This window comes from Epinephelus fuscoguttatus, linkage group LG10 (assembly GCF_011397635.1).
Source record: "Epinephelus fuscoguttatus linkage group LG10, E.fuscoguttatus.final_Chr_v1".
Lineage (NCBI taxonomy): Eukaryota > Metazoa > Chordata > Actinopteri > Perciformes > Serranidae > Epinephelus > Epinephelus fuscoguttatus.
In genome coordinates this window covers 35,130,114-35,157,341 of record NC_064761.1, presented here as the reverse complement: position 1 = coordinate 35,157,341, position 27,228 = coordinate 35,130,114, and the positions used below count along the sequence as shown (strand labels likewise).

The 27,228-nt window shown below is 40.9% G+C and overlaps 2 protein-coding genes across 3 annotated transcripts in view; one reads left to right on the top strand and one right to left on the bottom strand.

Annotated features, from left to right (window-relative positions):
• Positions 1-27,228, top strand: part of LOC125895849 (uncharacterized) — a 369,147-nt gene that overhangs the window by 133,447 nt on the left and 208,472 nt on the right. The window lies entirely within an intron of this gene.
• Positions 12,593-26,634, bottom strand: lmo4b (LIM domain only 4b). Its single transcript, XM_049588005.1, has 5 exons — positions 26,142-26,634; positions 24,549-24,789; positions 20,112-20,208; positions 17,478-17,633; positions 12,593-13,537 (listed from the first exon to the last, which is right to left on the bottom strand). The coding sequence occupies exons 2-5, from the start codon at positions 24,782-24,784 to the stop codon at positions 13,529-13,531; spliced, it is 498 nt and encodes a 165-aa protein (XP_049443962.1). The 5' UTR covers positions 24,785-24,789; positions 26,142-26,634; the 3' UTR covers positions 12,593-13,528.

Below are 27,228 nucleotides of genomic sequence, written 5' to 3'. Positions count from 1 at the left end.
AATTACAGTGTCTTAGCATTACTGTTGCTAAAATTTGTCAAATTTGTTGCCAGACTGACTTAGCAGAGATGGCTGCCATCTTGTTTTTACATGGATTTGTGTATTGTGCTCTTACTACCACTAGATGGCACAAAAAAGTGCCCATGAACGAGGACAACAGGTCTAAGTTAAGTAAAATGAAGTGTAAGGTCAAGTAAACCCAAAATGTGATGTTCTCATATGAGGACACAGGGTCTCAAAGGAGGATATCAAATATACTCAATGCATCATAGCTTGTTTCACGTGGGAAAATTAAAATGACTATATCGCGAACATTGAGTATAATAATGGTTACGTCATTTTATTAAACCACCGGTATGAAACTCACTTTAGCTTTTCGGTTCGGCTGTCATGAAATGTAACACACACTCCTCCACCCATCCAGATCACTTTCTTCACGAGCAACAGTGTGAGCAGGCAGGGTGTATTTGTCATAGCAGGGCTCCAGACTGCTAATGTTACTATTTAGTCACATTTTGTGACCATGGAGCACCACTGCAACTTGCAAATATTATAAATGTTTAACTGGAGAGCTGTGAGTGTGTTTCCAGCTCACAGTCAATAAATCCTCACGTTTAAAGGTGCAGTGGCAATAGTTCACTTTCTGTTCACATCCAACTTTTGACTGTTCACAGCAAAATAATCAACACTTCCAGCCCAAAATGAGCTGAGTGCTTCAAAATAAAAGCACCAGTGGTTCTGCTTAGATTTATGTAATTATGACCATACTTAATTCAACTTTATTACAACAGTAGCTACTTTTTGTAACTTCATTGTAACTGTAGTTAATTCAGTATTACTTTCGAGCCATTTTGCCCAGCCCAATTTACCCATACTTTAGCAGCATTCCCACCTTTTAGGAAACCATGAAGCAAGACAGGAGTCATTGTGATATAGCTAACCTCTTTTATGACTGATTAAAAGATGTTTTTGTAGAAATCTAACAGGGTTGACAAAAATCTCGGACACATCTTTAAAGGGCCAACCTTTTTACAAAAAACATATTTTAAAACAAAGATGATGATAGCAGTACGTTTAACACCAATGTTACGGTTACTTTTAGATTTTGGAGGCTTTTAACACATTTTTTAATTGTTTGAAGTCGTGAATTCTTGTCTGAGATGAGACTGTTTTTGGCACAGGGCAAGTTTTTAAGTTAAAAAAAGGAAAGCAGATCAAAATATTTTATAAAAAATAATTTACACTTTAGATAATTAAGATATTTCAGACATATTTTAGGGAATCTGAGATTGTTTCTTGTGTGAAAATGTGAAAAGATTAATTTATTCATTCCTCCTTTTTTTATTTTTTTTTTTAAGAAACGTCGCTGAGTGTTAACAAATTCCACTCAGAGTGAATGTGGCTTTAAGAAGATAAGAGTCCTGAGGGCAGGAGGTGCTTTGTTTCTCTTGTTGCATTACGAGTGCATTTCCACTGCGAAGGACATCTGAGCGTAAAGTGAGCCTCTTTTCGTCAGGAGGTGGGCCTTTTAACAGTAAAAAGCAAAGCTTTGACGGTGCTCCTTGCACCACAGTTCACAGCATACATAATGGAGAGGATAGAGTTACCTGCTACTTTAGGCCAAACATGACTGCCAATAATTGCCCTACCAATATTTGCATGTCCCTCTCTGTGTTATTGAACACCCTGCTAAGTAACTGAGCACCCTGGGCCAGGCACTATTTTAAGTTGTTTGCTGATTCCACGGTGGGCTGAAACAAGACAATTATGAACCACATTTCACACCATTATGGTGTTTTAAGGGGCTTCAGGTTTCACTGAAAGCTTAGGCTGAGGCATGCTGAACACCATGCAGCAACATCTACAGATAGTCTAAACCTGGTGTGAACCTTTCTGGCATATATGCCATTTAATGTTTGATATGTTTGAGAAAGAAGTGGCTTGAGCACCCCTCCTGACTCTGGACAATCAGTAAAGAGATACCTTTGTATCATGATGTTTTGACCTACTCTCATTATAATCTGGGAAAACTGGAGTGTGGTGCTGAGATGCATCACTTGCCCAGGTTTTGTCAAAATCTGATAAATGGTTTATGAGATACAAATGAACAAAGGAACAGACTAAACCCCTTGGACCTAATCAGTGTAATTACAGAAATGCTGGAACGCGATGGTGAGATGCATAATTTTCACAGGTTTTGGCAAAATCTGATCAAGACTGGCCAAGAAAACAGATGGATGGATGAGCCAATGATGGAACAAATAAAGAAATTAAAGTTGACTGATGTATGGAGGAAGTTCTATTTAAGAAATACAGGACATGGAAAATACAGCATGTATTTGTTTCAGATACATCTCAGGAAACATGAGATGAGATGAAATGAACAGTTAACCCTGTGAGGCTGTGGCATGTTGTATGTCAGTAGTTAGTATTCTGCTTTAGCCATTCTTAAGGCAGATTCATAGTTGTGCTTCAGCTCAGTCTTAACATGTGGCCTATGCAGATGTGAGCATTTATACTTTTGCCCTGGAGTGTCTGTGACACTCTGCAGTTACACCCCCAAACACCAGTCAGCTGTGGGGTTTATATAAAGTGCTGTAAAGTCTGATTGATTCAAAACACACATTAAATGTGGCGTAAGAGACAATGTCAAACACAAGTGCACAAATGGGCTTCAGTTTAACTCACAAGATTTACTGACATAACACTTGTCTATTTGACACACTTTCCCCACAAACATGCTAACATTATTACACAAGCCTTAACATTGTCAAGGTTAACTTATTGGCTAGCAGACTTTTCCTCCACTCATATGAAGCCAGGGACAACAGCAACATTTAACAAAGGTAACGTTACAAAATTCGACTTCATTAAAACTCACAAGGTTCACCAACAAAACAACTGTCTAAGACATTTAATTAGCCCAGCGGCTAGTGGACTTTTCCTCTGCTCATATGAAGCCAGGATAAATCACACACAAGACATAAAACGCTATTTTGTGGATGCTTTATTATCTTACCTGCGAAATTAAAGTAAATAAAAGTTTCATTTCCACTGAGGGAAATGGTTTCAGCTTACAAAAATAGTCAGGAGGTATGTGTCACTGTAAAGTGTGTTTACATTTTTGGGGAGGTGCAAATCAGGCTAAAACACAAATGGCCATATCCAGAACCAATGTTTGGTTTGTCCATTCTGGGCCACTGTAGACACGTCAGGCTCATTCTAAAGTAACAAAAACACAATTCTTATTTTCAGGTGATAATACACTAAAGAAAACATACGTACTATATTATATTCCATTTCTGTCAATACATTCCCCTTAATCCTGGACTGGACAGACCCTTTTGCTGTTAGTAAACAGTGTCATGTTTTTGGTGGGCGAGGCTTAGTTGGATGTAAAACAGCTCTCCACAGACATTAGCTAGCACTAGCTAGTCACTTCTGCTGGCTTGTTTTGGACAATGGAGGAAGATAATGTGAGTGATGCATTCAGAAATATGCATTCTGAGTGTCAGAGCGCACTCTGGCGCAAACTTGACCATTCGTAAATTCAGAGCATTGTCTGAATTGTACCGTTCATTTATTCAGAGCACCGCACTCTCAGAGTGGCAGAGTGCACTCTGAGCAGCAGAGTGTCAAGTGGAGTGAATGTGTGATTAACTTAACCGTTGGTTAATTCATGTAGAAATATAACACTCCGTTTCTTCAACCAACAGGGTCTTATGTTGGTGTAGAGAGTCAGACTGAGTTTACAGATGCACCATGTCAGGTCACTCACTCTCCGGGACCGCCAGTGTTACTTGAAAAAGTGAACACTGACCAACGGGACCAAAATGGCCGACCCTTTTGCTCTCACTCAGTGGATGGATGATGTCACAGGAAGCTTTGTGGTTGATTACTATGCAAATCTTACAAAGGAGGACGACACTTGATCAGTATCCTCCAGTTTGTTTTGCTATTGAAGCTAATGTTAGCTAATGCGCCAAAAAGTTAGCATAAGTTAGCGCAATCCCTCCCCAGTTTCTGATGAGGTGGACATGATAACCCTTAATACACACAACGTTATTCATCCCTACAACAGGAAATACTTTTTCCCTAACCTGATATGAAGTGTGCGCTGCACATGTGAGCATTTTTGATGATGGCCTCCGTCCAGTCCTTTGGTCTTATCGCATTTAACCATAGCTGTCTTTGCTTTTGTTGACGGGCAGTGGCGGCTGGTTTTGAGCCATGACTCCTTCTATTCTGGCTCCCAATAACACAACAAGACCACATTTTAAGACTCCTATGTAGCCCACAGCTCTGTGGTGGAGAGTCGTGCTAATAACATGACGTCATTGTGACGTCGGCCCTTAAAGGGTCTATAGCAGCCTGAAGTGGCTGAATTAAGGCAGTTTTCAGACCTGAAGTTTACGTCTACTTATTTTATACAAAATGTATGGTTACACAACAACTGAAAGGAGTTTAAGACAAAGGCACAGTGTGTTCCCAGGTCATAAACCCTTTACTTTGTTCAATAAATAAATGTATAAAACGTGTTGAAGTTCTTATTATGAAGCATCTGGAAGGTGTTATGTTTATTGTTTCTCATACAGTAAAGAGAGAAAACTAGTTTGGCAGATTTCTGAATAAAATTCCCAGGTTTGTGGAGCCTTCCATAAAAACCTCCCAATCACACTGAGATAAATCAGAACCATGCGGCAGAATGAAGACATAAACTAATTACAAATAAATACAAGGTGACTAATCATAAGTAATCCAGTTGTGGTGCATCGGCAGACTCCCCAGTGAGAGCAGGAAGGAGCTGGAGTTGAGGCAAAGTGATTTCCCTCAGGCAGACATGCCATTTAAGTGTGCTCCATTGTTGCGGGTGAGATCCATTAGCCCTCACTCTGGTTCGCCACATCAAAGCAACTTCTCACATATGGATTATATGTGTAGATAGTGTGTGTGTGTGTGTGTGTGTGTTTTAATATTTTCAGTGAGCCTGGTACTGACCTATTTGACTTGTTCAATAAGTTAAAATAGGGAGACATATGAAATGTGTGTGTGTCACATGTGTGCAGCTTATTTATGTGTGTATGCATGTGTGTTTATGTGTGCATGTCTGTGTGTGTGTGAGTGCCTGTGTGTGTGTGTGTGTGTGTGTGTGTGTGTGAGTAAACAGCTTAATGGAACCAAGCGGATTTCATAATGGAAAAGGCCAACGTTAGTGTAGCACGAAATAGTGTTGTTATGATGTGGATTACACCTAAAAGCAAAATCAAACCCAAAATCAACTTAAAGGATAATTCATTTTTTAAAAATCTGATAGTCAGAGGCTTCTTTGGCCTGAGACTCGTTTAATAAGCAGGTGAAAGTGGAGAGCGCGGTCTGGTTCTGTGGTTATCACCTCCCAACCACTGGACGACAACTGTACCGTGTTTCATAATTCATACTCATACCATCCAAAAAGACCTTAAATCAAATCAGCAGTTAAGCTAAATGAGGATGATGTGTTTGAAGCATTTCGCAGTCATCTAAGTACTAATACATTTTGATGATGTTTACATAGCTGCTCCCCCGAAATTCCTGTTTTAAGTGGTTCATAGAACCTCCAGCCAAAGCTCCATTTAAATGTCACATGAAAAAAGAAAAGCTGAATTATCCCTCGAGATTGTTTTATTTTTTGTAAATCTGACCATATTGCTTTTGTGCATTTGCAATGATATCAAGCTCCAACAGATGATGTCATGTTCACTTCCACAGTTTTCCAATCATATGTAGGGTGAATATGTGTCAAAACAAAACAACATTTATGGTATCTATTACAAAAAAATGCTTATCTTAAATTTCCTAAATTAAAACCGTTGTTTTCTTTATCTTGGTACTACTGTCTGCTGAGCTCTGCATTTTGCACACCTTTAATCTTCATCTGTAATGACTGTGAGTCAGGCCAGGTGTTGTCTTGGACTGCGATCTAAATATTAGTAGTCATATTAAGTCTGTTCCAGCATTAGCCTTTTATCATCTAAAAATATTGCTGGAGTGAGGAGACTCTTGTCCAAACATGATCCTGAAAAGTTAATCCATGCATTTACCTCGAGCAACTTAGAAAGCTCTAAAGCAACTGCAACATGTCCAGAGTGCTTTCTGTCTGTGTGTGAACCTTTCAGAATACTTTGGTCTTTAACTTGAAGCTGCTGTCTGTTCCTCTTCTCCCTGATTTACTATTTATTGATCATCTCATTTTAATTTAGAATTAAATACAGCAGACATTTGTACGGTGGCTGAGAAGGGCAAAAATGCACATTTACATTAGGACAAAACATGCTGCAGCATCAGAACAGAGTTTACGCTAAGCTTTTCGTTTTGTTGAGGCCAATATGGCTGTTAATATTCCAGAATTACGGCCATATAGAACAACATGTTTTAAATAGCCATATAACAGCCTTCATTTAAACAGCAGCTGAATACAAAATTCCATTCCAAGCCTGTCAAATTAGATAATTTGAAAACAAGCCTAAATGAAGAGGCGGTCAACTGAAGGGAGTCACTAATAAGAGATGAATGGCAGAGGCAAAGAGGAGACGGATCTGAATGCTATTCTACGAAAATGCACCCACAACAGTTTGTATGATATCCCGATGAATAAGCACCCCACGAATGATGTTACGCCTGTAACATAAATATAAATAATTAATGTAAGGTTACGGAGGTTAGTTTTAGGGAAAGGACGATGTTTGTAAAATGCCTCAAAGTTCACATGGTTTGAAACATAAGTCTCCAGGGTGAAAGTCCTACCACCTCAACCTGCCTCCTAACTGAACCACTCAGGACGGCTTCCTTGTCTACTCCTGTCAGCTCACTGGTCACAGCCCTCCAAAATACATGGGTTATGCATAAATTATTGGCTCATGAATACGTGAGATATGTACGAATTAAGGTGCATTACTTCTCATAGTAAAACGTCTGAACAGTTTATATGAACAGCCTGAACTTTTGAGTCCTCCATGATAACATCCAGGGAAACACCAAGCCCACCATCTGGCTCACCTTGCTTACGTACATCTCCAGTCTGATCTATGAGGAGACCTGCTCAAGGTGTGCTCAAGGTCTTCCTGGAGAGGGTGATCCATGATGCTGTCACCAAACTACATCGAACACACTAACTGCCATGGACATGGTGTATTCTTTGAAGAGGAAGGGACGCAGTCTGTTTGGCTTCGATGGATAAATAGATCTGTACGCTGTTAAAATGGATAATAAAAGTATAATGCACAATATAAGTTTATGTCTTGGCAGCATATCCCATAGGTCTCACAATATTAGGCTCCTTAATATGCTGTAAATAATTTTATTTATTTGGCATATTTCCCATTGAAAATTTGGGCCGGACAACGACACATGATGCCAGCAAAAAGCCAACATATGCCGGCTAATCTAAACCTTGTTTGAGTAAAGATGTCAGTTCAAAAAACACATATAAAATTCCAAAATAAACATAACTGTAACGTTCAGCAAATGTAAAGGTGTGCTGCAGAAAGCCAAAACAAATACATTCAAAGTCATAAACAGACAAATACAACAGGAAAAACTCTGCAGATCCAGTCAACACAACGGATGTTCTCCAGGCCTGTAGGGGGAGCACTGAGTGGAACACCTTGATGTTCGACCCAAGACAGACCAGACAAGAAAGTGCGACTGTTTTTGAGGCAGGAAGAAAAGTGGAGTAATGAGGCGACATAAAAAAAGGTATGTGTCCTATTTTCCTTTGTCTTTAACAGTGTTATAAAAGAGCAGCAGATTTATGTAGCTCCCCCTAAAGAACCGAACATTTGCTGTGTTATCTGGATCTGCAGTGTTTTTCTATTGAGTGTGTTTTTGACTTTGCAAAAGTAATTACTCGTTTTTTTGTCATGTTGGTAAATCTGAATGAATTACAGTCGTCTCTGGTGCCCATGGTTTCAGTAGAATGAAATCAACTGAGCTAACGATGTGTAGCATCTCCATATTGCCAAAAGTTTAAACGTTCATATTTGTATGCCCGACTGAAGCAGCTAACTAACATTAGCTGAAGTGGGAAGTCAAGAATCCAGGAAACATCCAAGGAACCTCTATAAAAATGAACTCTTTGGCAACCAGACCAGGCCTCTAATTCAGGCAGGCCTTTATTTGTCAAAATTTGTAGCTACACCAGGCTACTAAAGACTTTTAATTGACGTTTTATGGTATGAAAGAAAATATTAAAATGAAAAAACATAGTTGTGTTTTGTTCTACCGTGGGTTGGGGTATCTTTCAAACTAAAGCCCTTCTTGAGGATTTGTTCCTCCACTAGTAGATTTTCATGAGCTGTAGACAGATCCACTGTAATTCAAAACTCCACTCAAGTTTCCTATAAATGCAACTCATGTTCAAACATTTAGTAATCACAATGTTAGAGGTTACTTTCAGGGAGATGTTTTCAGAAGCGTCCGCATTCAAAACAGATCGGTTTCTTCTGGCTTTGCAAGATTTTTGTAGCATATAAATTTGAAAACATAAAAGTCTGTTTACTCTTTTGGCCCTTTTTCTTCTATTGGAGCTGATTTCTGCATCTTATCCTGTACAGCAGCATTGTTTCAGCCACAGCGGCGGCGGGCTCATGAGGAGCCCAGACTCCACAGATAAGCGCATCAGCCATTACCAGGTTCCTCCTTCAGACCTATTAGGTCTTGCAAGGACTTCAAACACCAATTTGTTCTGCAAATAGCCCATTCAATTTGTGCCTGCCAAAGAGAGACACCTCTCTCCCTCTCTGCAGTAATTGAATCTTCAAAGGGACATTTTCCTCTATTTCTGTCAGGTATTAGAGTGATGAATAGCAAACGGTCATTTGAACAGAAAGAGAGGATACATGTTTATCCATTTTCAGTTAGACGCTCATCATGCACCTTGATGATTGCCAGGCTGGAAATTGAATGGCAGCCCTGCAGAATGTTCAATAGAGGGTTTTAAATGGTGTGCTGGACAAGTCGTGCATTGATATCAGGCTTTTGCATGAAGGATAAATTCTTGGGCACCTGATGAACTGAACTTGTGGTAATTATGTAACTCAGACATGAAGACGCAACTGAAATGCTTCATCTGTAAAAACAGCAGACTCAAGACAACTTTATCACAAGGCAAACGACAGAAGAATTCTCAGCACTCACCACTGGCACAAATCAAGTCCCACCAAAAACAAAAAAAAATTATAACTTATCAACACACTAATTCTGTTTCAGGTTCGGAAGATTATTTTTAAAGGATTTATATTTATATAAAATAAATACAATTTATAAAATATGTTCATTTGCTTTCATTATTATACCTCCGCACTGACGATAACCGTGGCCAGAGGCTTTCGGCTTTTGTTCATCCGTACGTCCATTCCATTCTGGTAAACACAATATCTTAAGAACACCTTGAAGGAAAGTCTTTAAATTTGGCACAAACGTCCACTAGTATTCAATGATGGACTGATGAGATTTTGGTGGTCAAAGGTCAAGGTCACCATGACCTTGCATCTATCTCATTCTTGGTAACGTGACACCTAAAGAACATCTTGAGGGAATTTCTTCAAATTTGACACAAATGTCCACTTGGACTGAAGAATTAACTGATTATAGTGTGTTGGTCCAAGGTCAAGGTCAATGTGACCTCACAAAACACGTTTTTGGCCATATCTCAGGAAGTCATACACTAATTATGACAAAACTTCACACAAATGTCTAATAGGATAAAATTATGAAGTGATCCAAAAAGTCAAAGGTCAACTTCACTTCTAGTTTGAACTTCTAAACTTGCCCGCTGTCAGAAAACGGCCTTGTCCCAGACAAGAATTCACAACTTCAAACCATTAAAAATGCATTGAAAGTAGGGCTTACAAATGATTAAATCACTGAATGTCAATAATTAAACATAATTAATCACATTTTTAATCGCTTGTTTAAAATTCCATTATTTTGCTTTTTAAAACAGTTTTGAAGTTCGTATAGACAAGTTGAAGAAATTCTTACCAGAGTGTCTTGATTGGAAATCAAATGAAATTTACTTTTTTATCTTGACTTTTAGATTTATTTATTTCAAATCAGCGCTGCACTGCTACAACTGTGGGGTTTTGGTTGAGCCTTTAAAGCTGAGGAGTACGTCATCCAATCAGTGTCAATTTGGTGTGCAGTGACTCCAATATAACTGTGATTACTCACTGATGTTCAGTGATCCCTTGGGTAATGCAACAGCACTGTCACTTTTCAGGAGTTACAGTTTAGTAGCTTTCTCCTTTATGCGTGAAACTATTGTTCTCCCCAATGGTAAAGCATAGGACTGGTGACAATCTGCCAACCTGAGGAAGTCCCTCAGACCCAAGTCTTCCACAATGTTGACTGGTCTGCAGTCAGTTTCCGTCCATTTAATGAGTGCTGTAGTTAACTTCTTCAGTTAAGTTTCATCCACAGGTCTGTGGCGGTTTGCACGCTCCGAAATAGTGCTTTGCTGACTTTGGAGATGTGGTTGCCCTCTGATATCAGTCTGATTAGCTGCACCTGTGTGCTCAGCTCATAGGTAGAAGCTCATCCAGGAGTTTTATGAAGTGACATGAGCCACATAAAAACTCAGTGGTGACGTTATTATTTATCACTGTAGAAGCAGGAAGCTGCTGCGGTGGCTTGACAACAAGTAAGGGTGCGTCGAAGGGACAAAATAGCAGCATGCAATAAAGGAGATTTAAAGGAAAAATAACGCATTATGTTTGGACCTTAATCGAATCACAATTAACGCTGACAGCCCTACTTAAAAGCCTTAAAAAACTAAAACTAACAGTATGTGCTGATAACATTGGTGTAAATATGTACTGCGATCATCATCTTTGTTTTATAATATTCTAATAATTAATTATACAACAGTTAGTTCCGGCCCTGCAATCTGATTGGTCGAGAGACAGTAAAACCGTGATGATACTGGAGTACAACATCACGGTTATTTCACTGTGTATGTATCACTCCGCCTCACAGCTGATTGCAATCAACAATCAAATCAAAGCTGACGGTTAGTGTCAGTTAGGTTAGCAGTTGCGTTGTAGGCTAATTAATTCATCCACTGTCAAACAGCCAAAAATATGGATTTATTTCCTAAAATAAGTTTTGAATTGAACTATGAATGGTCAGCAGAGGAAGATGAGGGAGAGGAGAAGCTGAATCCATCTGAGCACACATCCAGGTTTGTCAGTGTTTCATCAGCGGAGCTCAATGACTTGGAGGAAAGCAACATACTGTACTGTCAGATCAGAAGGCAGAGTCGGCTGTGCCTGTGAAGCGACAGTCCACCATGCAGTCACCAGAGACTTATTTCACCGGCTGCACAATTAATGAACATGTGCAGATAAATATGTATAAAGAGTAAGTACCTGGCGCACCATGTCTGCGTTACATAGCAACGGTGACAGCGGAATCCTGAGGGAACTATTTTTGTTGGCCGAAGACAAATAAAATGCTTAAATTATCTATTTTGTCCTCATTTTTCAACATTTCTTAATCCTTGCTTATTTAACTGTTGAACTGTTGTATAAAAGCAATATCACACTCGAGCTCGTGATGTTATACTCGTGTCTGCGGCCTCGTGCCTATGACCGAATCACAGCCGTGACGATATAGGAGTATAACATCACGAACTCGAGTGTGATATTGCTTAATTATAATATATGATAATTACGTTTTTTGAGGATGTTGGGCCTTTAAAGATGTGTCCCAGATATTTGTCAAAAATTTGAAAAAAAAACAACAACCAAAAAACATAATTTAATCACGTGTAAAAGTCAGCTATATCACAAGGACTCCTGTCCCACTTCCTGGTTTCCATAAGGGCAGGAATGTTTCGCAAGTACTGGTCATATTTTTATTTTATGATACATTCATAAAATATTATTGCTATCCAATACCAGTAATCTGAACTAAATAAGAGTTATGGTTTAATTAGCATTAGCAACTTTGAAAAAATAAAATGGCTCCTCACTAAGACTGCTGTGACATTAACAATTACATATAACTTTTCGTCAACTCCATCAGATCTTACCTCTGACATCCATCATGTTTGCGATTCAAGGAAAAATCAAATCATTACAAGGTTTAACAGTCAAGACTTGAATCTTTTAAAACAGTGGTTCCCAACTGGTCCAGCCACGAGGTCCAGATTTCTCCTCAGTCTTTAGTTCAAGGTCCAAACAATTAAATACATTCAGCATCATACTTGTGTTTGGTCATGTTGTCAAGCTAGTCTGCTGTCCCTGTCCAGAAGCTGTCCCTTAGTCACTAACTTCAAAATAAAAGCTTTGTGCCAAAAACAAAGCGTGTTTTTAACAAACTTGACGTGTTTGTGCGTCACTTGCAGTCCATTCAGAACAGACCTGCGACCCATCAATTGGGAACAAATGTTTTAAAATATATTTTCCAGCCTGATTTTAGAGTAAAAATAAAAAAAAAACAAAAAATAAGGTTTTGTCCCAGTTCTCAAAAATGAGGGCTCTAAGACCTGCAAAATCTAAGTTCAGTACCTCTGAGTGTCGATTTTGAAACGTTACAATGAATTTAAGGAGGCTTTTAAATCTTCAATATTTTTATTAATTAAATACACCATACTGGAGCAAATGTCTCGGAAAATATCACAAATAAATTTCTCTTTCATTCAGCATTTATATGTTGGTGATGATCTCTACATTACTGACTATGAGCAAATTTCTTCCATTTGCGATGGGTTCAGGTTTTCGAGGGGAGGAGGAGGACTGGAGCTGAGTGCGGAGGGTCGGATGTACTGTAGCCACGCCTGGACAACGACATTTACATGCATACTGTACATACATGGTAGTTTTACAAATACACCAAGAGAGTGTTCATGATTTGTTTTTCCACAAAAAGCCACAGATTTTTTTCTTTTTTTTTTAAAACCCCATCGTTTTCTATATATACCACCAAAGAAAAAAAAACACATTCCCCTTTGACAACACTTAAAATATATAAAGTGGAAACACCATGTTGTTGGGAAATGAGGATAGAAAAGGAAGAGAGGAAAAAAGAAAGGTCCCAGGTTTTCCCCCAAAATGTCTTTAAACAAATATGCAGAGTTGAAAAGCCTGCATCTTTCACATCTTTAGTCTTTTTCTCTTCCCCTCACTTCAGTCACAACATCCTCTGTGTTTTAATTTTCTCTTCCCGAAGAGTCCTCATCGGTCTCCCTTTTTTTTCTTTTTTTTTTAAAATTCCAAGGTCATGGAGTCCTCAGTGTCCCGATTCAGGTGCATTAAGTGCAAATATCCACCCATATTTGGGGAAAAGCCAAGGTTGAAGGCTGAGCGTTGGGTATGGGTTGCAGAAATAAAAGTCAGGTAACTGGTAGGATGGGTAGAGGATTCCTTCAGGGCAAAGGGCCTGGGAGCACAGCTAAAAGGCTGGGGTGCTGCTGATCCACGCTGTCTCGGGTGACAATGAGTAAGGGCTAAAATGAAGGCACACATCCTGCTTCCTGCACGGCTCCCGCCTAACACACCTGAGGAGTGAGATAAAAAATACAAATTTAACAAAACTGAGCCGTCATTGAGCACATTTACATGCACGCTATTATTCCACTATTATTCCTAATATGACAATATTCTGAATTTGATACGGGTCATGTAAACAGCATGTTTAGTTTGGATTTTCCGACTAAGGCCTTTTTTTCTGAATTTAGCATTTTCCAGATAATACATATCAAATGTGCCGCTATTATTCAGCATTATTCGGACGTGTATACAAGCCATTGGGAATATGCGTCTCTATTGGGGGTTTTACTCGAGCTGCCCCCTTAAAGTCGGAGATTCAAATCATCTGTCAGAGACCCCTCAGTTGATTTTTATTTGCCTGTCAGTGTGCTGTGCTGTTACTGCTGGGGACATTGTGGTCCCTGGATTTTGCTGCAGAGTGAGCACTCTTGACTTCACTATACTCTTTTTAGAGACTTTACACCGCAAGGGTGCTTTCACACCTGCACTGTTTGGTTTGGTTCAATTGAACTCAAGTTTGTTTGCCCCCTAAGTGCAGTCCGTTTGGGCAGGTGTGAACTCAGCAATCACACTCAGGTGCGCACCAAAACAACCGGACCAAGACCTTCTTCAAGAGGTGGTCTCAGTCTGGTTACAAACAAACACAGGTGCAGAACATTTGTGGTGCTCAAAACACTCGTTGACAATGTTTTCCTTTGAGGACAGAATTTACAGTTGGGAAAAAAGTAACTACTCACAATATATCACAGTATATTTTATTGCAATACTAAGCATATCGCACCATATTTAAAACTGCAATAATATTGTATCATGATAATATGAAATGGCGTCTGTATGAACAGGACAGCCCGCAAGATGGGACCATGGGCAGGACAGGTGTGACATCTGGACGACATGTTATTTAAAAAGCAGGAAGTAGTAGTTAGCAGCTAGCTCAAAGAAGACAAACAGCAGCTGAATATGCCCACAAATTGGGAAAACAATGAGATTCGGGAGTTCCTTACTAGAGTATGGATACGGGCTGGGTTCGGATAACAAATCAGTAATTTTGCTCGGGTTCAGCCCACTTGACATGCTGCTGTGTTGTGCTATGGCCTATTCAAGTGCTGGAATTTGTTATTTAAGTGACCACGCCTGAACGCAACACAGGCCAATTGTTACATTTCAGGCTGTAAATATTCAGACTGAACAAATGAAAATGGACAAGCTGTAACCATGATAACAATAACTATGTCAGGTAACAAATTGCATTGGGCTCGGGTCGGGATCGGTTATAACTGTCTTGGACTTGGGTCGGGTTCGGTCAGGTCATGCAAGATCAACCTCCACATGCCAGAGAAGGTAAACAATTGTTATTGCCATGTTATTGTTTATAAAGCGCTGCCGAGCATGTTTTATGTCACACTAGAAGCTGACACTAGGGCTGGTCAATATGAAGATATATCGTTCTTGAGATATGAAAAAAACAACAACAATCATCCGTAAAACTGTTTTGCATTGGAGAGGGTATTTGGTCAGAAGTGTTATGTTTGATTTTGTCTCCCAGTCATAGCGTTAATGAAGTGATTTTGAGGAGATCTAAATACAGACATATGTATGGTATTGAGATGTAGCCTAAAAATATCAGTATATAATTTTCAGGACGCCCAGCCCTAGCTGACGCTGTTGTGTTAATTTTCACACCTCGCGCGCTTATCGGAGTATACAAGGCTGCATGTAAATGGGAGTGTTAGAGGAATATTCATTTTCATGAGGTCTTGTACGGGATAAAGGCAAAAACTGGACTATTTAGTGCGTGTAAACATCCTCACTGAGAGTATCAGTTCACAAAATGCCATAAATGTTTCACCCTGATAGACCCTACTTTCCACCAGTGTTTAATTTATTGATCAGCCAGGCTTTGAAACCCATCTGGTGTCCCATTTACTTTGCATTAACTTAAAAGTGCATCCATGAAGCGATTCTCTTTGGTATAATTATAACCACGCTCCAACATAACTGCAGGAGGTGCTCAGTCCTGTGAAACAGAAAAATGTTTTTTTCTTTTTTTCCCCTTCTTTTTCTTCTTCATGATTCTCAGAGGCGATTTACTTTTCCCTTCATCCCTCAAATCACTAGGAGGGCTTCAGTCTATTAGTAATTGCAAACTCCTACTTGGGGGCTAATTAAAGTGACTGACGCTGGGAGGGTCTCGCTCCCCTGGGTCAAAGCAGCTCCGTATGAGAGAGGTAATTTGTCTGTTCAGAACAAAGAGATTAGGAAGAAGCAAGGAAGAAAGCTTAATAAATGAGCATCAAATGTCCCGCGCTATGAACGCGGACAACACCAATTATGTCACGGCAAAATCGCACATAATCAAAACAACGGTCAGCAGATAACCCCCATGTTTCTGTGTGAGCGGTGACTGCTTAATTTTTCCTCTCTGCTTAAACCAGCCCGTGTTTCTACACTCAGTCCATGTCGTGCTGTTGAGGATACACGAGGTGTATCGATTCTGAGAGCTGCTATCCTTACTTTAAGTCTGCGTTATTTGAGGCGTTGTGTTTTAGCAAAAGAAATGTTGATAAAGTGCTCCAGCAGCAGCAGCAGGCTAATTCTCCTTGTTTCACTCACGGAGATAACAAAAGCATCCTGAGACTGTTCCCACTGAGCGATGTGTCTCTGTTTATTTAATAATTCTCTCTCTGCTATAATTAAAGCACCAGGGCCAATATTCAGATTGCATTTTAGCATCAATAATTCAGCAGTTTTCACTACAATTGATGTTAGCGCATAAATAAACAATGAGGCCTCATATTTACTACACCAGCCATGCTGCAAGAGACATCGGGGGTGGGAGTAAGGACTTAAACAGACATTTAAAATTAAGCTAGATAATGCAACGGCTTTCAATTTAAATGTGAGGAGCTCTAAGAGCCCTAAGAGCTGATTTGTAGAAGTGACAAGCCCTTAAAAGGCCTGTGACGTGGAGGGAGGGAGGGAGAGAGGGGGGCTTAATGGAGTTCTACCTCTCCTCTACTCACAAAACCACTCAAGGTGAAATGCATGCTCCCAACAATATAATTCCTCTTTCAGTCAGAGTCTGACACACTCCAAACACCCCCCATATCTCTCTCTGTGTGCTGTGTGTGCAGACAAGGTATCAATAAAGCTCCTTGTTGTGAGGCAAAAATGATTATATCTCCTGCGGGCAGAATGAAGCTATCCTGAAGAATGAAGTTATCCTTCGTATATGATTAGGCCTTCTGTTTTGCTTTCACTGGAGGCATCAAGATCAAATCAGGGAAAGCCATGATGACAGCCTCCATGATATACTGGCTGCTGCAGCTTGCTGTCTGTGTTCAACCTCGGGCCCTGGATACATATTTTTGGCCTTGGAGTGATAACTTAGCCCAGGTGATCCCGGTCTTGTTGATACAGTAGTCAAATGCTGGTTTAAACACTCGGTATTAATGGCAGCATGCGCCATTTTTCAGCGCGGTTGGAAGTGCGGCTCGGGACAGCAAATAAATTCAAGATGAGTCAAATATGTATCTGCTCGTAACAAACCGAGCGCGGGGACAGCAGTACAAAAAAATCATTTTCACATGTTTTGTGCTGACGGTTAATACAGATTTTCTGAGCGCGTGTCCTCCAACAAGAATGATGGAAAAATCCATTGGCTGTCTAAAAATAAAATTCATCTCTGCTCTGTAAGATTTAGTGTCGGCTGCATGCCTCGCAGTGAATCGACGACATCAATGTAAACAGAGTGAAAAATGTTGCCGTGAAAATTACAGATGTTTTTCTGTTCCTGTTAATGACTCCAGCTGACTGATGACGAGCTTTTACCGACTTGTCCTTTCCTTGGAAGCTATCAGCCCTCTGCCTGTTTTCATACTTTGAACAGAGACCACAAAGAACTCTGGAGCGCTCTCCATCACCAGACGGAGAGGGTCGGGGTCTTACCTTCTGGTCGGGCAGTAGTGGGTTCGTCTGCAGTGAACTCAAATGGCCGTTGATGAGCGCTGTGGGTCTGTCGTGTTCGCAGAACAGGCTGCCGTTGATGTAGTGGAACCGATCCCCAGGGACGAGCCGGTTCCGGCAGGTGGAACATGTGAAACACTGCAGCAGGGGGACAGAGAAACAACCGCTCACAACCAGGCCCGAGGACCACGAGGCAGCGCTCCATCCTGTTACGTAATAACACCTCGGAACATTGAGAACGCAAACATGTACATACTTCTTCTGCACCACTGTGCATGCAGGTGTCAGTGGTGGAACTGTGGAAAGCACAACTAATAGACAGCAGTTCAGGGCGCTTCTTGACTAACTGCTTCATGTTTGGTTTTTAAACTGTCCAAAAATAATGACTGAAATGAGAAATGCCCGTTATTATTGACTTGATTCAACTTGATTCAACCCAATGTGTTTTTATTTTCCAACCAATAGACCATAACCCCGAGATATTTAATTTACTGTCACACAAGACAAAGAAAAGCAGCTTCTTGAGAAGAGAAGTCGAGAAGCTGGAGCGTTTGGCATTTTAGCTTTAAAAAAATGACCTCAACAATTAATCAGATATCTAAATAGATGGCTATTAAATTCCTGTTTATGTTCCGTTGGCTGGTTAGTCAACTTATTCTTCTCACCCTTTGGCAATTTAATTATTTTCCTCCTTGTTTTAGATCCTGTAAATGGAAGCCTGTTAATGCCAGAGTGACAACAAACAAAAATCCTGAAGTAATTTTAATTAAAAACTTCTGTTTTTTTCTCATTTTTTCCATTGATAACAAGTCATTATTTTGAAATATCAAGTTATTGTGTTAACAAAGTTTCTTTCTTTTTTCATCACAACGACAGAAACGAGCCTCCATAGCGGCAAGTATAATGATTTGTGCTTGAAAACGAAACTTTTCGTTTTCAAGCGTTTACTTCGCTACTTTGATCATTCTTTTAAACGCTGAGACTTGACCGTGTTTTTTTTTAACTGCTTTAAACTATCTAGACAGTAGCTTTGTTGTGCCGCCATCTTGAAATTCCAATTGGAAGCCCATTTCTGCCAATATGAGATAAAAAATGAAGATCTGTAAGTCATTGAAATGACAAACTTTTTCAAAATGAGGTGGTGTCTCAAAAGAATGACTTGAGTCAAAATAAGAACACAGTATTGTTTCTCTCTATTTTTAGGTACTAACCCATTATCTTGAAAAGTTTCACAGAATTTTGAGACACTAAGTCCTTTTCTTTGAAATACTAATTCATTGTTTTGAGATACAGAGTTACTATTTCGACAAAGTTTATGGTTATAAAGACTCACAGGATCTTGTCTTATTGTCCTCACACTGGCAGAAATGGGTTTCCAAAGAAGCGAGTTCAATGATTACTGCTTAAAAACTAAACTTCTCCCTTCAATGTTTTGGTTCTTTTAAACGCTGAGACTTGACCGTATTTTTTAAATTATTAATAGCATCAAACTGTCTCGCTCTATTAATGTGCAACTATCTTCAAATTCCAATTGCAAGCCCATTTCTGCCAATGTGACGAAAACAAAAAACAAGACCCTGTGTGTCATTAAAATGAGTAAAGTAATGAGTTGGCGTCTCAAAAAATGATTTACTTGATGTCAAAATCATGACTAAGTATTGTTTGTCTTCATTTTTAGACTCATTACTTTAACAAAGTTTCTATCTGAGATGTAATCCATTATTTTGAAAAGTTTCTCTTTATTTTGAGACACAAACTCATGATTTTAAAAAGGCTTCTCATTATTCTGAGGTAACATATCACTATTTTTCAAAACTTTTTCATTATTTTGAGAAACTAACTTGTTACTTTCTGATAGTTTCCCTTTATTTTGAAATACGAACTCCTTATTTGGAAAATGTTCACATTATTTTGAGAAACTAACGACATTTTCAGTTTGTCTTTATTTTGAAATACTAACTCATTATTTTAAAATGACTTCCTGTGTTCTGAGGTAACATGTTTTATTTTGCAAAACTTTCATTATTTTGAAAAACTAACTTGTTATTTTGAAAAATTTCACATTATATTGAGAACTAACTTGATACTTTCTGATAGTTTCTTTATTTTGTGATACAAACTTGTGATTTTAAAAAGGCTTCCCATTATTGAGGTAACATGTCACTATTTTGCAAAACTTTTTCATTATTTTGAGAAACTAACTTGTTACTTTCCAATAGTTTGTCTTTATTTGAAAAACTAACTCTTATTTTGAAAAAATTCACATTATTTTGAGACACTTACTTGTTACATTCAGATAGTTTGTCTTTATTTTGAGGTACAATGGTTACTATTAAAAAAACGAAACTTCTCACTTTAATGTTTTTGTCCTTTTTTAAATAATAAAATTGGCCTCAAACCGTCTCGCTCTTCATAGATATTAGCTTTACTGTGCCGCTATCTTTAAATTCCTAAACAACTTTCAAAATAAAATGGCTGTGTGATCAGTTGGCATCAATACAACTTTATTCACACTGTGAGCACAGTTTGTTAATCACCAGCCTATAATGTTAAAAAACACGCACAGCATTCACACGTTATCTGTTTCAAAGCTTCACAGAGGAAACTTGAGTTTACCTTGAGGTGGTACACGTTGCCCTGCGCCCTCATCACCAGCTCGCTGGCTGGAATAGACTGACCACAAGCGCTGCAAGCTCCACTGTTTCCAAATAATCTGCGAGGAAGGAAGAAGAGCAAGTGTTAGTGTGGACCCACTGTGGGCCTCGTCATAGATTTAGCCTTGTGTAATGAACTGTGGCATCCACACTAGTGTCTGTTGAGTTAGTGCTAAGCTCACTGCTCCCCGGCTCCATTTCTAACTTGAAGGGAAAACATACAGCAGACCAACAGAATGAAGAAATCGAGAATCATCACAATATCGACGGAGAAATGAATCCTCCAGCGCTGAAACTGCATATTACTTTTGGGTGCAGACATTTTTTTGCAACCTAATAATAACCTGGAACATAAGCAATCAGGACCTAAGAGGATTTGATTGTACATCCAGGCGGAGACGTAGTGCTTTTGCCATTAGGACTCCTGTGAATGCTCTGTCAGTGCCGTGTTTCCATTAGAAACCAGTAGCTACTCGGGTTGATATATAATGTGCATGGGTTAACCTTTTCAATCATGGTGTCAACACTTTAGATTTGCTTCTGCTCATCTCTTTCGTCCCTAACCTTCTCCCTCTCCCTCCCTCCCTCTCTCTTTCCCTCTGCCTCTTGATAATGAAATGCTTGCTCCAGCTTCCCTTCTATCTTCCTTCTGAGTCCACAATTTAGATTACTTCATCTCGGTGAGCAGCAAACTGAATGAAATTTCGATTTGAGCAGAAAGTAATTTACTGGGATCTGGACCCATTTGTCATCATATCTCACCGGGTGTTTGCTCTATCACTGCACTTTTCCTAAGCAATCAAATAAGACCACGGCATCTGACATGCTCCGGAGAGAAGGGGAGAGAGGGATGGAAAAAGAAAGGGATAGGGGGGAGTGGTTAACACTGGTGTGTGCGCATCAGATAAAGTTGTTTGGCTTAAAAGAAATTAAAAAGAAAAGAGGGGAAAGTGATGTAAAACTGCATTTTTTCTCCCGTTCAGACATTCTTGAGGACAATTTTATGGAAAGTATTTAACAAATTCACGCTGAGACAGAGCGGGGGAATAAACGCTTCTACCACACCGACCATAACCCAAGCAGTTGTTAGATATATTGACGAACAAACAAGCCGGAGCTCTTTGCAAAGGGACACAGAAATGGCTTTCAATGAGACAGCCTAGGCAGAAGCAAATTTTGTCTTAGCATCATTTGGAAAGGCTCCATCAAAACTCAATTTCAGAAACTAATTAACTGGAGACTGTCGTCACAACACTGCCAATTCTCTGCTTTCACTGGGACAAACACGATAGTGGAAATGAACATATAGGCCCTGCTTTAAGACTCTTGTGCTCGTGCAATCTGTGGGAAAGCAAAACTACACTCGGTTTGTGCATATCAAAGCCGCCTCGTTCTGAAGCTCAAACTTTGCTCAAATTGAAAATATGTTCTCTGTGTTGAGTTCCCTCCTTTTGCTTCTGAGAGATGTCGAAACAAAGACTACAGGACGTTTTCACCGCAGACTTTTGTACGTGAGGAACTCATACTGGGTTAATTATTTTATCAGGGGATAGCGCTCGATGCTAGTGTTTGATTTAAGGAGCTGAAGCCTTTAGGTGCTAAATTAAGTTGGTATATCGGTTTGAACTTGGGCTCTAATGGCCTCCTCCGCCAGTCACCTACAGCGCTGAGGTGAAGTAGACACCACAGGTCAGTATAATTAAGGCCAAGGGACTCTAATTGCAGTGACACATCTGGTTTCAGCCTTTTTCCGCCTTAAAAAAAAAAAAAACCTCACTATGTTTCTGGCTCCATCTTGATTTATCTGTTTTTCCATCCGTGGATCTGACTTCGCCACGACCGAGGTGTTTGATTAAATTAAATAACAAACAACAACAAAAAAACACATTTGGAGCTGTCTGTTGTCTATATAGGCAACGACGATTGGATTTCATTTCAGCACTGACTGCCAGGTGAAATATAGCATGGCTTGCTGCTGGGCTGTCTGGTAAATGCAGACCTCATTCACCAAGGCCTTTGAGTAGGGTAAAATTACCCCACAACAATGATTTCTGCAACACAGTCCATTAAAAATGCCTCTCTACATCAGCAGCCAAAGCACCTTAAAAGCACTAGGCCATATTGATACTGAAGCGGGGCTTTGCATAATGGCAAGAGCTGCATTAGAGAAAAGGGTGGAGGGGCCGGGGACGGGGCGGGTGGGGTGGGGAGATTGCTGGGATGAGGGAGGGTGCGCGTGCATCTGTGTTGTGCATGTGTTTTGGGAACAGGGGGTGGGGAGATGTGTGTGTGTGTGTGTGTGTGTGTGTGTGGAGGGGTGGAGGGTGGTGGTGGTGGTGGGGGATCAGCCAAATTACACTTGGTTAATTCAGAGTAACAGATCTGGCCCCAAGTGAATTGAAGGCCTTGAATTAATTCTGTTATGACAAATCAAGATAAACGTTTCCCCTAAATTGCATGCGATTTAATTAATTTCTGAGATCCCGGTTTTTTCCCCGGCCTAATAGTTCACATTCTCTTGTGCTGTCATAGTGCTTGAGTGGGCAGACTTCAAAGTGATATTAAATAACCAACTATTAGATTTACCTCACACGTTCTATTGGAAAAGTGCCATTTAATTACCTAGGCTTATTCAATTAAGGGGACAGCATTCTCCCTGAATCCAGCAGCCACACAAGTAAATTAATTCTCCCTCTACTAGCAGCCCGCAGAAATAATATCACCTCCAGCTTAAAACAACATGATCCCCACAGCAAATGCAACTTTGGCTTCAAGTTAAAGCTTTTGGTGGTGCGTGAAAAACCAGACGACGTCATGTGACGCGTGTGAATATTGTGATTGATGGGAGATGGGTATCATCCCAGGCCAGGCATACATCCCATTATAGCTGTGATGTGATGCGTTTCGACTCCTGATCAATCAGATGAGCATTTTCTTATCTAAGTTTGGAGCTTAAAATGTATGTGGCGGTGTAAGCAGTCTATTACAAAAATGAGTCTGCCCCTTTAAGATGAGGAGGAGGGGGGGACGAGAGAAAAAACAGCGGCAAATGGCCTTCGCAATAATCCCTCTTCTCTATCTGTCTTTCTCTCTTGCTCTCTCTCAAAAGCCAATTTGGTTAATTAAATGTTTTGTTTGCAGTGTGGCTCTCATTCATTTCGGACACGTCATTGGGAGCGGATACAAGCCAGGGACCAGATCTCATTAGATAAAACCCATCAGGACTAAAGGAAATGGAGGGGGACTATAATTAAAGCATTTAATTGTGTAGACTCACTGTCAGATGTTTTTTTCCCCCCTCTCCCTCCCGCTCCTATCTTTATCTCCACAGAGATCTCATGGTTCCATAATATGCGTTTTAGCTCTTCCACCAAGCATGCTCTCATTACAAGTGGAAAGGTGTATCCACACACCCCCCCCTTCCAATTTTAATTACGTTATAGTCCCATTATGAATGAAGTACCCCATTGACTTCCTCATCCTTTTTATGAGGTGGGTGTGAGAGCACACAGGCACACTTTAGATTTTGAATTATCCGTGCAGATTTAATAGCAGCGTTGCATGTTGACTGTAGTGCAGCTCCATCTTTTTGATTAACGCAAAAAAAATGAACCCAAACTAAATTTCATCTTGTGCAAACAGAAAAAAAAATCCACTTGCATTGATATAAAAGTGTTAATTAATAGAAATCAATACCATCTCCCCCCCGCAGGGTGATTCAAGAAAGTACCTGAACTTTCAGTAAACCTTGTGCCGTCACATCAGCCTGCTCTACATTACCAGAATGAGAGTGTCATCAATAAGCTGTGGTTGGGTGTCTGGCACACCTACTAGAATATTTAAAAAGGCTCTCTTTGCTAATTAAATGGTGCTTTTCTGTCACATTGAAAATTTTTTTTTAAAAAAATAACAGCGTACACATGTCTCGCAGAGCAAACATGAATCCTACAGGACCAATTTTCTGTCCTTCAGTTGACCATGAACAGCAAACAGGACAGACATGCAGATGGCCTGCAGAGCAACTCTTTTGCTTTGCGCTCTGTCAACACGCCAGTGTGTTTGACCTCTTCCAGGACACACCACGGAGACTTCAACCAGGAGACTTTAATGAACACTGATGATGTTAGGACAATTTGAGACACATGTTCTGCAGAAATACACCCAACCTTGCTGATCCTCGCATGACTAGCTCCGTCTCTGCCTGCTTCTAACTTGATTTAATATTGCCTCTTAATATCTTCCAGGACTTTTATCTGATTTCTGAGGCAACACAGTTCTCTTAAAAAATTCATCCTGTAACGTAAGAGCCGCTTCAGATAATCTGCACTAACAATGATCACCGATAATCTCCTGAAAATTAGCGCTAATCTAAATAATGCATGCACGTCTCTCTCCTCACCTGATGTAGTCGTTTCTGCAGAGGATCATGCCGCTTTTTGTGTAGCACGACGTGCCGATTTCGCCCAGCTGGGCCTGGCAGCAGGAGCACTTGAGGCATCGGCTGTGCCAGTAGCTGTCCATGGTGTAGAGGAGGAAACGGTCTGCGATTTTGCCCCCGCACCCTGCACACCGCTTCCAGGACAGAGAGCCTGTGCCCACCGGTGGTGGCTGGCTGCTGCCTCCGGGATTCACCATTGTCCCTGAGAGAAAACACACACAGGAAACGATGTCAGCAGGCGGCTCCTACAAAGTTCATCACACTTCTACCAGGGTTAGGGTATGCATGGGTCACAGGGGTGTGCAGGGTCGTGCACACCACCATCACAGGTCATGACATTTGAAATTTGAGGCTGCAAATGGCACCAAAACACAATAGCTGACATCATAAAGGGAGCAGATCCGAGTCCTGTTCTGCTACAAGAACAAGAGCTCCGAGTCATTTAGTGAACTAATCTGCCCCTGATCTCTGCCTCATCCCCGTGCTGTTGCTTCGTCGGACCTCTCATGATGAACGTCTGTTAACTGTTAACCCCGGGAGCCACAGGAACAATTACGCAGCTCGGGCTGAGAAATTCTAAACATACTTCGCCACACAACTCCTCACTGTGGTGCAGGTTGAATAGCTGGGAGGTGGTGCTGGTGGCAAAACACAAAGGGATACTGTACCAACAGGCTTCAAACTGACACTCTGTTTACTGATGCATGCTGGGCCTTTGACCTGAAGATGATCCGTCATATTTAACAGCACAAGCCAAGTGTTGTGTGAGTCTAATGCAACGCAGGCGTTTGTTTCAGCCACAAAATGAATGTGGGCTCTTTCACATGTAATCCTCTCCAATTTGGTCAGGCAGACTACATGCCTGGATAAAGCCAAATCTTTGTTGAAAGGCAGGTAGGCTAATTAGAGCTGGGGAGGGATGAAGGGGGGGAGGTGGGTGAGGAGGAGGGAGGGAGGGAGGAAGGGGGGGGGGGGGGGGGGTGCACACAGAAAAGCATTCAGTAAGCCCATTAGCGATGGCTCTTAGGGACAAACCACAGCGTACCTTAGTGCTGATTAAATCTAAAAGGAGATGAATCAAAAAGCCGACCTGAAAGTGACTCCCCGGATAAACAAGACGGACCATCGTCAAGTTTCATTCAGAGAGGAGTTTCTTTTTTTTCCGCTGAGAGATGGAGGGGACAGGAGGAGGAGGAGGAGGAGGAGGGGGGTGGCTTTTAACTTAAATGGGCTAACTCAAGTAATTACACGGGCAGGCAATTTGGGCGCAGAGACCAAGTCATGGAAATAGAAAGAGGCAGAGACAGAGAGGAAAAACATATCAGGCAGCCATGTGCTAAAAGCTCCTGTCCGCTGCTGCTGCCGCTTTTTAATGGAAAATAAAAGAAATGTAGCATCACGGTGGTGTCGGTGCGTGGACAGGGGATGAAGGGGAGGAGGGTAATGTCGCAAATAACACACAGGCGATCAGATATCAGCAGAAAGGCTATAATTAGAAATATTAAACATTTTTTTACGCGTGCAGCAGAAGCGGTGACATCAACCAACACCCACCTCGTTTGTCTCTTTTGAGAGTAATGGCTGTAAAGTTAACGTCCTGCGGGGTCAGGCAGGTAAACAGGTACGCTTCAACAGTCCCAAAAAAAGTACAGGTAGAGGAGCGGGTGTCGCGCGCGGTCGGCCTCCAGCTCCGCGCGGCTGCGAACCTTCGGCGAGGGGCGGCTCGAGCTGTGGCGAGCGAGCGGAGCTGCAAATGGAGTTATCAGATAGTATTTCCACCGGATGGTTCCCGTTTTACTGCTTTACTGGGCTTTTTCTCGCTGGAACAAAAGGAGTCCATCGCAAGGCGTAATTACGCGTCTACGCATGCCGTAATGTCCTCAGACCGAGAAGGAGCGCGTGTTTTTGGCACACGCGACACACAAGAAGGAGAAAAAAGAGAAATAACGAAGCTGGCACGGAGGCTGTAATTGACTGTCCTCCGGTCTGCTCTCCGGGTCCCGTTAGCTGCTTGTTCTACATGTGTCGCTGACAGGAAGAAACCTCCAGTAAAAACCCCTTTTAGCCGCGTGACGAAGGAGCCGCCGCAGCCAATCAGCGCGCAGCCCATTTAACAGGAATAACAAATCCAGCCAATCGGAGGGGAGGTGAGATTGACTTGGACATGCAGAGGAGGATGGAGGTGAATGGTGAAGATGGACCGGAGAGGTGCGAGAGGAAAGTGTCAGATGTACACACTTGGAAACATTAACAGGGAGAGGAGAGGCAGCCCATAATAATCCTGTGTGTCCTGTTTCATTATATTCTATAATCATCTAAAAGGAAGTAACTAGTCACATGTAGAAAATAAATGTAATCAGTTACTGAGAAAAAATATGAGATTAAATTAAAGTTACTGAAGGAAATGTTGGGGATTGCAAAGGGGTCACATCAGGGGCGTAAATATAGTCAGTGGTGGTGGTGGTGGGGGGGGTTCCAACCTTGGACATATGCCTGTGTTCAAAACATTTAAATTAAGAACAGCGCCATTTCCTGTATTTACTTTTACATACTTTATTAATCCCCTGACTTCAGTGCCTTGCCCAAGGGCACCAGGAGGTGAGCTGGCACCTCTCCAGCTGCCAGTACATGCTCCATATGA